Here is a 12,725-nt window from a genome sequence, read left to right on the forward strand (position 1 = left end):
GGTGTTGGCCTTTAAATCACAATATATCTCCAAAACTACTGGACCGATTTTGACCAAACTTCAGTCCGATTACTTCTATATGTTACTTCTTGATGTCATTAAATTTTCAACTTAAATGGTCAAGGGGGGTAGGGCTGTAGAACAAGATCAAACACAATATCTCGTAATTTTGCCAAATTAAAGTCATATTTTTCTTGGGCACATTTGTTAACAATTAAAAGATAAAAATATTTGCAAAAAAAAAATATTTTACAAAATCGTACCTCAACCCCCAAAAAATGCTGTTGTAGTCGTCTGTTATGTTGTGACGTAATATGTGAGCGATAGAATTAAATAAATGAATAATATTTAAACTGTAAAAAAAATAATCCGGTCTGATCGGGTCTCGAATTAGATCGCTTGGTTGACCTGGTGCATTAAGTCTCGCGGGGTACACCAGTCTGCCGACCGGACAAGTGAAATTTGTTCTATGTAAGTTGTGAAATTACATTATTTTAGTTAGTATCGACAGTCGCCGATAGTACCGCCACAACCGCGCGATTAAATACGTTATGCGCGCGCGCTTTAGTTAGAATCATTGAAATAAATAAAAGAAAATATGTTATATTTAAATAAAATGATAAATTTATTTAAATTAAGTTGTGTATGAATATGTGTGTAAGTCGCGCATCAGAAACAACCCACAGTTGTAGGACTTTACCGGAACGCGGCGTTAGCCGCGCAAGGGGAAACTCCTGCAACTGTGTTGTCAGCTTTTTTTATTTTTGCCGGAGAATTCGGTAAAAAAAATAGAATTTTCATTATAGTTCATACTTTCAATTTTCCAATAAATGTATATCAGTGTCTGTCACAAGATTTTGTTTCCAAACCCCAAATTTTTAAAACAATCTGGCAATTTCCAGATATTATTCATTCATATTTTAAATATTACAACGATGCGTTTCTTTAAAATTATTAGTTCTGTAATAATAAATTTATTTTATATTACTATTCAATTATTTTATAAAATCAATTAATCAATGTTTGACAGGGAGAGAAAGGAAAATTTTTGTCGTAATTTAATGTTATCCATTTGTTTTTTTATTTGATGTTTTTTTTAAGAACTAAATTGCTTACCCTTATTTCCGTCATCATATTTTTGTACTCTTTAGATTGTATTTTCTCTGGTATCACCTCGCCTAAGCCACTGTAATTATACTTTGTTAATATTAGAGCTATTCTTGTCCAGTCTAATCCGTTTACATGGTTTGGTGTAAACACGCATATTGGTAGAAATAATGCAGCTATTACTCCAAGATTTTGCTGAAACAGATTGATTAATTATCTTATTATTATAAAAATCGCTTATACGAGTATATAAAAAAGAAAAACAGATTAATTTACATTTATAAAATCATTTTCAAAAATCAAAAATGTTTATTATGTTACTATGAAACAATGCTATGGATCCCTTTCTTGTTTTATATTACCTTTATATGAAAAGTTTGACGGAAAAAAGTCTGTGCAAAGGTTTTGTTTGTGAAAAACACTTAAAATAAATAAATAAGTATTTTATTCTATTCGGTAAAAAATACATTTCATAAAAGTCAATTATGTGAGGAATGTTTAAGTATGTTACTTCACGATAAAAAAAGAAGGAACTGTTCCAGCGTTTATCTGGATTAAGTCAGAGAAAAGTTCTGTAAAACTTGATCGGAGTGGTATCACGGGATACACAATCTGATATATATATATATATATATATATACACATACAAGGTGTTACATGAAAAAAGGTAGAAACTTTCAGAACATGTTTAACTGGTGAAAACAATGGAAGAAGTTCATATAAATAAATATAGTAGGTAACGCTTTTGTTTTCGAGTTACTTCTAGCGAAAAATTTCGCCCGGGTTTCAGCTCTTCTAATAAAAAGAGAAGCTCTACTGTAATTTTTTGAATTCAAATTAAGGATTAAAATTGGTGGTTTGTTATTAAATTGAGCTGGGAAATAGAGTAAAATAAATCCTACAGCTGTAACTCCAGTAGTTTTAAAATATCCGACGTAAAACACAAATTCGTTGTTGTAAAAAAATTTTGCCAGTAAATTTTGTAAATGTAAGTATTGCCGGTAAAAATAAATTTAAAAAATTTAAAAAGTTGTTAAATGCAGTAAAAATTACGAAATGCTATTGAATTTATAGGAAACGATTCTTAAATGATACGGAAAGCCACCGGAAATATTTTACAACGGGCAGACTGGTATGTACATTATGTAGTAGGAGGTAATTTTGAACAATTATTGTAACTGAGATATGTTATTCTGTCACCATAACAGAATATTTCATGTATTTCATTTTTCTTTTGTTTTGTTGTAATAAAAATATTGTTTATTAGGTACAGAAAAATATGTTTTTCTGTCTATTTTTCTTCTGATTTGCGGTTTTGCAATAAACAACCTAGTTTTAAAAGCTTTTATTTACTTTTTTCGGCTGTATTTACATTAATTTTCTCAGAATTAAATTCTCTACAACTTTTGTAACTAAATCTTTCGCATTTATTAGTCATTTAAGAAAGTTATTGTAATATAGACCTAAGACAAATTTATTTTTGCCATCGATTGTGTGTTTTACGTCGGATATCTTAAAAACTACTGAAGTTACAGTTCTGGGACCTGTTTTTTCCTATTTCCCAGCTGAAATTACATAAGAAACGACATCTTTACTCCTTAAGTTATGTCCCAAAAATTACAGTAGGCCTTCTCTTTTTGTTAGAAGAGCTGAAATCCGGGCGAAATCTTTCGCTTGCTGTAAGTTGAAAACAAATCGTTTCCATAACTATATACATATATTTTTTTTTTGAGGTTTTTAGGGGCATCGACTACTTTGGTCATTAGCCCCTTCCCACTTCAAAAGAATAAATAAATAAAAAAAGGTTCAATAATTCACATTCTCATGAAAAAATTTTCAAAATTTCACATTCTTCTATAATTTCAAATCCAAAATTTACTTCCTAGGCTTTCCTTTCGGCCATCCTTTCTTACACCGTTTTTCCATCCTGCGAACGGCCTCAACTTCTGACGAAAGAGTGTCTGAGGCCTCGAACATGGCATTGTCTTCCCTTTCTGATGCCAATGACGTTCGCCGGCTTACATCAGGTGATGAAAGCTTCATTGGTGCTGTTAACATCGTTGCAATTGAATCTAAACTAGCAAGCGATGCACTTTCCGCGGCTGATGAGCTGGATTCTATCTCTACTACAGTACTGGGTCCAGTTGAAGTAGATGCTTTCACCGAAGCTGTTCTTTGAGCTTTTGGAGGCTCCATTGTTGCAGTTTTTATATCACCTGCGTCTGGTGTTTTTTTCAATAATAACTTGCACCTCCATTTCGGTAGACTCGGATTTTCTTGTCACAATTTCTTTAGGCTTGTGATTAATCGACGGAGTGATCTGCTTCTCTTTGTCAGATAAGTCAAGATTTTTAATTTTTACGCTAGTTGGTGGCTTTACGATGGCAGATTTGGCTGGTTTTTTAAACAGCGCTGGTGCGTCTTTCATGTCAACGGCGTCAGTCCGGGGATGAGCCGTCTCATCTTTACTTTGTTTTCTCTGATGAGTCGACTCAATCTTTGAATCAATGATTCTTTCAATCATTGTCCAAGACTTGGTGCCATCGTGTTAATCAACTGCTCCACATCAATTTTATAACTATATTTATATATAAACTAAATATTTTCATTACTTTTATTTTAAAATTTAATAATTATTACATTTATTTATTGATTATTTATTAGATATTTATATAATTTATTTTTTACTTTTCAGTGCATTTTTATATTTGTTAATATATTATATCTTTTTGTTTAAAATTCTCAATTTGATTTAATTCATATTTTTTACTTTTTAGAGGGTTTTTCTAATTTGTTTCCTTTTTTTATTAATGTTAATATTAATATTAGTTAAATAAAAGCTTTTTTAAAAAATTACTTTTTATATGTAATCAAATATATTTTTGTAATTTTTTTGTATTTTTTTTATATAATTAATTTTCAGAGCGTTATACTTTGAATCATCTGTTCCATGATATTTCTGAAAACTACTTAAAACAAGTCACTATTATTAAGAGGGATAAATTGAAATAATTTCTAGGTATCTTCACATTTAAATTTTAAAAGGCCATTTATATAAACAATATATCTTTTTGACTTTGGTAAGAAGAATTATCTTTTAACATTCGCAGAGAAGATATTAAATTAAAAATGATTTCAGTTAATAGATTTCAGTTTCTTTTTCTAAAAACCATATTACAGTTACTTTATGAATTATCCCGGAATTCTTAAAGTTATTACCAAAAATATAATATCATAAAGATTAATTTTGGCCGAGATTGACAAAAATACATTTCAAAAATGTTGTTTGAAACTTCTTAACGTTATTATTATTATTATTATTTTCTTCTTCTTCTTCTTCTTCTTCTTCTTCATCTTATTATTATTATTAATTTTTAAAAAAGTATCTAAAGTTTTTCTTTTTAATTAAATAGACATATATTAAAAAATAAAAAGCTTCTAACATTTTTTTCAATTGGAAACTTGAATATCCTTAATTATCACAATTACAACCACAAAAATTTTTTTTTTGGACTTTTAATAATTAAACAACGAAAAATCTTATTTGAAGATGATGGATTAAGGAATTAGTACTTTGAGAATAAAAATTAAATCTCAGAGCCGAAAGTAATGGAGAATAGCTCAAATCAATATAATAACTGATGTAAAATTATTTTTTTCTGAAATAGAATACAGTTTGGAATAAATCGTGATAAACAATTTTTTTATCTTATCTACGGAATTATTTTTACATTCAATCAAATACTTCTTAAGCTTTAATAAATTTAATTCTGAATTTAAAATATCAAACAAATTATTGGGTACTAGAAATTAATTAATAAATCATTTAATCCAATGCGTAAATATGAGTGAAATTTGTAATTACCATATCAATTCATCTCTACTCTTATTTTATCACTAAGCAAATTAAAAAAAAAAATAAAAGATACAATTCGTCAATGTAACTATAAAAAATCTCTCAAAAAATTTCATTTTATACGTTTAAAGCAACATTTGAATTTTTTTTAAGGTAATTTATAAATACTTTGCTATAGGACTATAGTGTATGTAAAATCTAAAGGCGGGTCCTCCCTACAAGTAGCTTCTACTTGCCTCCTCTAAACCAGTCCTATAACCCGAAACACATCCTACTGATTGCAACAAAAGTAAAGCGTACGTGTGATTTAAAAGAAACTTTCGTACATAACTATGCCACATCAAAGAAAATCATAACACTATAGCCTGTAATAAATAAAAAACTCATTTCATATACTTTTGTATTATATCATTGTTACAGTTTATTTATAGCAAAACCTTAATGCAATATAACTGAAAAAAAAACAAATACATATACTTTCGATAAATAAATAAATTACTTCGTAGAAATCTTAAACAAAATATTAGGAATAAATTTTTTTATTTGTAATAAATTACCAGAACATATTTCGTTACTATAATAGTAACATCATAATTGGATACGGTGCAGATCATTGCAAATTAATGATTGTAACTTTTGGAATATACTACTTTCTTGGTCTGAGGAGAAGTCGCAGAGTGATGTTAAGTGCGATGGAAAGGATGCCACAGTGCACTCACTACTGACTCGCCTTCAAATTTTGAATACACTATAATTATGTTAATAGGCATTCTACTTGTTAATATTTATTTATTATTTGGAAAAGAATTCTCAGTTAAAATTCTAAATTTGTAGTTTGGAAGAATTTCTGTTTTTAAATTTATCATTTGGAAATTAATCACGCAAATAACACATCTTATCTTCCTCGGAGGGTCATTTCGCATTTATCACATTGTATTTATATACAAAGTTTATGTACTCGTACATAATACGATTATACAAGTATACGAGTATATAATGTTATTTTGTGTACATAAATACAATGCATACATACATTTTGTTCTCCCGGAAGGTGTTTGATTAAGGGATTAGTACTTTGAGAATAAAAATTAAATCTCAGTGTATATACGTGCATATAATGTACAATATTTTATATTATATACAATATATTTATACAATGTCTTTTTCACCTGAAGTTGACGTGTGTAAGTTTATAAAAATTAGTCATTTACTTGTAAAAAAAAAAAAAAGTAGCTAGAATAAATAATTGCACAAATAAAGTTAAATCATGCAAGTAACATCGGCTAGTTTAACATTATATCGACCCACGACAACAATAGAGGAAGCTGCTAGTGAACGTAGTGTACTCGAGGCTCCTTTACGGTAGAGAGGTGTGAGGAGGAGTAATGAAGTACAGAAAGTATATAGAAATGATGGAGTCGATACACAGGAGATGTTACCTGAGAGTAACGGCAGCCTACAGGACTGTGTCCAAGGATGCAGCAAAAGTACTTGCGGCAATAGATCCTCCCAGTAGATCTAGTAATTGAACTGCGGGTCAGGGTACGAGAGCTTGGGTCCTTCTCATCAACAGACAAGAGGAGATGGAAGAAGACGCTGACTGAAGAGATGGAGAACAAGTGGCAGGAACGGTGGAATGGCAGCACTCAAGGCAGGTGGACGCATCACCTGATAGGAGATTTCAGATGACGGTGTGGGAGAACCCATGGCTCACTATACTACTGCCTTATTCAGTTTCTGGTGGGCCATGTAGGGTACAGGACATACTTCTACAAATTCAGCCTTGATGACGAACAAACTTGCCAGACACGTGAGGAAGACTAATCGCCGCTTCATGTATTCTTCGAGTGTCCGAGATATGTAGAACCAAGGACAGGACTACTAGACTATCTGGACAGAACAGAAATGTTCCAACCGGTGGAAGTGATGGACATCATGATAAAGAAAGAAGATCACTGGAAGGCGATTGCCGCGTTCACAAGAACTATAATGAACGATCTCAGAGCATGGAAAGAGTCACGTTCAGATATATGGCATCGGAGTGCGCGGGGGAGGACAGGTCTGCGGACGAGCGGCTAAGCGGTCCTCCGCACATGTGTGGGTCAATTGGTTGCAAAGAAGCCATGAGTACTGCTCCCGCGTTCCTGATGTCGTCTGCAGGTGTTAAATATAAGGTAAGGTAAGGTAACTGCCCTGAGTAATAAGTTAATAAGATATGTAATAAATAATAAGCTATATAATTGACTGTATGCATATTATTTGTATAAAAAAAGTATACATGTGTATAGATTGTAAGATTTTATGATGTATATATTAAAAATTGTATATGTGTATATGTACATATTGATCATTCTATGTTCTGTTATTCCTGTTGAATGTGTATGTGTGTTAGGAAGTAGTTTGAGTAAGTTAGTTGATGTTGATTGGGCTGATGCTCCTTCTGAGTACGTTGTGTCTCTTGCGTTGTTTTTGTACAGTTTAACTGTGTTGCGAGCTATTTTCTGCCTTATATTAGAATGTTGAGTTGCTCTTACGCTGTTTGTGTGTGATTAATAATGTTTGTGGCGTGAATGTGTGAGAGAGCGTATTCCCTCCTTCCTAAAGGAATGCTACATTAGCCGTCTCAGGAAGGGCGGGCAGCTAGAGGTGGCAGATTAGTCGGTAGTGTGCAGGTTAACATATACACACAATAACGTGTTGCGGAACCTGTTAGCGACCCCGACACTGCACAAGTTGCATGGGCATCGGTAAAACGGATTCCTCACTTCTATAACAAAAAAAAAAGTTGACATTATATGATCGCGAATGTCTTTGCCAAGGTAAGCGGTGAGCTTAAGCGAATTACTTCATACTTACTAGCGGTAAGCGAATTACTTAATACCTCCCCATCCCAGTTTGGCTTATACAAGATATACATTTTTTTATTGATTTTAATTTTCTGTTTTGCATGGTATTAAAATTAATTATTAATACATTTACAACTAACTTCTAAGGTTGGTTTGTATTTAAATTGTGTTAGATCATTTTTTGTATAAAAATATTTATACGAATAAATAATATATGGCCATCTGAAAAAAAATGTTTTTATTTTTCAAGAATACAAAACAATCGTTCCACCGTTCAGATTTCTTTAAGTTTTTCTCAATTTTTAAGAATAATCAGTTTTTTGTGTTTATTTAGCTACTAGCTGCAGGGCGTGCCTACAGTATGTTCCGCAGCTAGGCCCTCCGAGAGGGTTGCCCTGGCGGGCGGCGTCTTGGATTGGGATTATTAGGTGTCTAAAATTTATTACCTCTTATGTAAAATTTTTTTTTTGAATGATGAAAATTGGTGAAGGAAAAGCGAAAAAATATCAGCAAATCTTCCCAAATAAATTTGGTTTAGATCGGTTTAGGCATCTTTTAAAAATTGCACGCTCTCAACATTTTCATCAAGATCCATAATATCCGTATGCAAATTCACTCAATACGAGGGCTGGAAGCTTAAATATAAATTAAATTAATTAATTTATTATTTATATGTTATATTCAATTTACGAAACAAACCTGTAATACGAAACTAACCTTCCTTGACACAATAACAAAAGAGAAGTTGGCTTCAAAATTAATAAATCGCGAAGGAGGATAAATAAGATTGAAAATTCTTATAATTTTGACCTTTATTGTTTACCATTTGATTTGACCCACATATTTTGCCTATGGTAGTTTTACGTATAGTAAATGTAACTACAAGATCAAAAAAAAGTCATAAGTACAATTCTAAATGGATAATCGATAGTATTTTTAGTATCGATTTATGTGTATCGAAAATAGTTGTGTTTTAAGATCTGCTACGATATTGAATTAATTAATTACGGTAGTAAAACTTATTAATTTATTTTATAATTGTTAAAAGATTGGCTAACAATAGAGCATTAGACAAATTCATTTAATAAGAGTAAAAAAAAAGAGATTATAAAAAGTAAAAGAAAGAGTGAAAATTTATAAAGAGTAGGAAAATAGTGAAAAATTTTTACTTTAAAATAAAAAAGGAGGAAATGAAACCTGAATTATAAGAAATAATCGATTTTATAAAAAAAAAAAAAAAAAACAGCCACATAAGTAAAAAAAATATGTTAACATATATTTCGCATATACATCTATTTGTATGCGATATATCGATTTATAATAATAAAGTATAAACGTGACCACTACGAGACATATACTAACGAATCGGGATTTTCCGCTAATGATTGGTACAATCCAGCGCTAAGCTAAGAGAGACACACATACAAATGCCCTTTAGTAGGGTAGGATAAAACGTAAAATTAGAAATGAATATTTGTGAAAAAAAAAAAGATTTTATAATTTTGGTTATTTTTTTTCAATAAAAAGAAATTATTTAATCATAAAGATAAAAATAGAACTTAAAATGATTGATCTGAAAAAATTAACTCCCGGCGTTTTATAAAAACTTATTTTTTTATATAAAAAAAAAAACTTAGCTAATTCTTTGTTTTCTTTTGTTTTAAACTATGTAATTCTGAAAACACACAATTATTTTTGACATCTTTATAAAAAAAATCTGATAAGGTACTACATGACTTCCTTGTACGCCTATTAAATTACATATACTCATTTTTAAAAGTACATAAAACTTTATTTTATTATTATTTATTCTATTATTTTAACTTTTATATTTTAAAGACTTCGTCTGCGATATTAGTTTTGAGTTTTATTTTACTTTCTTGACTTTTGTTTTAATAAATTTTTATTATATGATTAATATTAATTTTACACCTTATAACTTTTATTATTCTGGAGTTATATTACGGTTTCATTAATAAAAATTCCGGGCGATGATAACGCGCAGGCGTTTTTCTCCTACAAACTAAAAAAAAAAAAAAATAAAATAAAATTTATTTCACTAATAACTTCCGATTCTTTTCTTTTTCTTTTATTGTTATTATTGATCTATAATTTACTGTAAAAATTTTTTTTACAATTACATTTTAATAATTATTAATAAATCAATATATTTAAATTAACAAAAAAAGGAAATGAAGTCTGATTCGAACCGATGTGCTTTCCCCTTGTAAGATCCAAATATTTCATGAATTAAAAATATATTTGGCTATAATTTTGGAACCAATGAAAATAAGTATCACTTATGAAATATCGTTGAAAAGCTCTCAATGAGGTCTTATTACTGCAGTTAAGAAAAAGTCCAAAATCCAATTTTTTTGTATTTTGGACTTTTTTTGGACATTTTTGGTCCAGTCGATTGCAATCAAAAAGAGAGGTTCACAACTAGATGCTACAACAGTCCTAAATCCAAAATTTCAACATCTTACGGCTAATCGTGTTTGAGTTATGCAAGATACATAAGTACGTACGTACAAACGTCACGCCAAAAGTAGTCAAAATGGATTCAGGGATGGTCAAAATGAATATTTCCGTTGAAATCTGAAAACCGACATTTTTCGCGATCACAATTCTTCCTTTACTTCGTACAAGGAAGTAAAAAGGGAGAGAATGTTTAATAATAAAATATACGTATCCGTATTTATTGATGAAGAATGAATTTTTTATTTTGTTCACCGTTTCGTTTAAAAAGGTTGTTCAATTTTTAAGTATTTTTAACAAAACCTCTTTGACAGGTGTCTGTTTGGTTGTCTACTTATTGAATGTGTGTCTGTAGGTATGTGTGTACATATGTGATTTCTCACACTATGTAATAGGTAAAGTTTATCTACCAACCGACTACACGAATAAAAATTTCATTGCACCTTTAAATTCATCTCCTCTCTTTTAACCTATTTTCCGCTTTTGCCAATCATTTGGAGTTCAATCACAAACGTAACTCCTAACGCTGTACTACTGTATATCCTTTATATTATACATCACAGTAATCTTATATAAGAATTTCTTATATATTATTCCAACTCCTTTCTTTCTTTTCTCTTCCCCATGATATCACTCTATCTCTTTCGTATCCCATCTAACATTAAATAGATTTGAAAACATTCCTATTTCAAAATTTGTTCTGTGCGCTATTTTATTGTTGAATAATTTAATTCAGATAAAACGTATCAAAGTATAATGAATGCTATTTTACTTTTCTCTCTTGCTCAAAAACCGTTAAAAAAAGTAAAAATAAATTATTCTTCACTATAATTAATTCCAGTAAAGCTTCTGTTTTTTCTTCATTCGTTATTTAATAAATGACTGATGTTAATTGAATAGTTTTATCGTCTTCCGAGAATTTAAGATTATTTTTAATTTCAAACGAGAGAAACGTTTTACTGTATTCTATCAATAACTGATAAAATCACGTTTTAGATCTTTTAATTTTGTATTTAAATGTACGCATAATTTAAGGGAGTTTACATTAATAATACTGAAAAAAAAAATAAAAAAACATTAATAACATAAGTAGCGTAAGTTATCTCAAAATAAATGAAAAATTTTACGATAAGTCTACACATCATAAGAGTTCGACTGGAGAGAAATCTTAATGCTTTTATGATAAAGCGTAAGCACACGAAAAACTCACAGGAAAACTAAAGATAATATGAAAACATCGATCAGTTTTATTTGCAGCATATTGCCCCTATATATAAAAGACAAACAACAGACAGCCGAGTGCTGTCAATATGCTAATGAAAGTGCCAAAACGCTAATGAATGTTGAGTAATTGCATACGGCGAAGGTGTAACAAAACCTAGAGTTTTTCTCAAAAAATCGTTGGGACGGCTGTAGCAGAAGGTATTGATGAGTAAAATTTTGGAAGTATATACATTTTATTAGTAATGGACAGAGTTGGGATGTCATTCATTATTCTCGGACGAAAAATGGACAGGAAAAGAAAACGAAGAATCACCAAGAGTCAAACGCATACCAAGAAAAAAAGAGAAGGTTACGTTTAAAGAATTTAAAAGATGAAGAAAAATAAGTGCAAAAAGAATGTGTAACACAATTTCTGATTCAGAGTGAATTTAAGTGTATAATTACTGTTTTTTTAGTTGAATTTTATTTTGTTGTTTTGCGCAAATTTGTTTTTTCCATGTTTTCATTTGGAAGATTAATCATATATTTGGTTCTACACTAGGTAGAAACATAATTTTTTCCAAGCGTTCAGAATTCCTTGTTCTATGAATTGATATAACCATATATAGTATTTTTGGCAAAATATATTTTTTAAAAGAAATAGTTACATCAACTTGACTTTTCATTAAAAAAAAAAATTAAATAATTGCTTGGAAACTGTACATTTTTAATTTGTTCTTAAAATTCATAAAACCAAGTTAGGCCTTTTAAATGATATTAACTTTGTTGTTTATATGTTCAATTAATGAAATTATGATTTCTCTTGCAAATCACTGTATTTGCCACTTCAATCTCTTCATCAGACGTTGTAAGTAACAATTGGGGTTGAAAATTACGCTACGCATTACTCATAACTGTTGTAATCTTACGACTATAAATTATAACCATAAGTCTTTTATTTAAAAAACTTAGCTTTTAACGTATACTCCCCCCTTAACAACATTATAATTATTTGTATAATCTAATTAGATTACGTTACATGAATATTATGGGGATCATTGAACCAGGTGGAAGTGGAATATATTATTTCTATTAATTGATGAATACTTTTTTACTGTGGTAATAATTCATGATTTTTATTCCCAACCTTTTAGTGCTAGAAAACGTAAATCGTGGGATCTGTTTTGGTATCGGTCGAATGATAAACACTATTTGTTATGTAATAAATATATATC

General features: G+C 29.9%; 1 protein-coding gene across 2 annotated transcripts in view; it reads right to left on the minus strand.

Moving 5' to 3' along the window:
• Nucleotides 1–12,725, minus strand: part of LOC142330257 (uncharacterized) — a 28,291-nt gene that overhangs the window by 11,097 nt on the left and 4,469 nt on the right. Inside the window, exon 2 of one of the 2 annotated variants that reach the window (XM_075375441.1) lies at nt 1,117–1,302. The exons of the other annotated variant lie outside the window; for it this stretch is intronic. Within the exon in view, the coding sequence (XP_075231556.1) occupies nt 1,117–1,302 (186 nt within the window). The remainder of the gene's footprint in view (nt 1–1,116; nt 1,303–12,725) is intronic. 2 annotated transcript variants of the gene reach the window in all.

The sequence above is a fragment of the Lycorma delicatula genome, chromosome 9, assembly GCF_047948215.1.
Source record: "Lycorma delicatula isolate Av1 chromosome 9, ASM4794821v1, whole genome shotgun sequence".
NCBI lineage: Eukaryota > Metazoa > Arthropoda > Insecta > Hemiptera > Fulgoridae > Lycorma > Lycorma delicatula.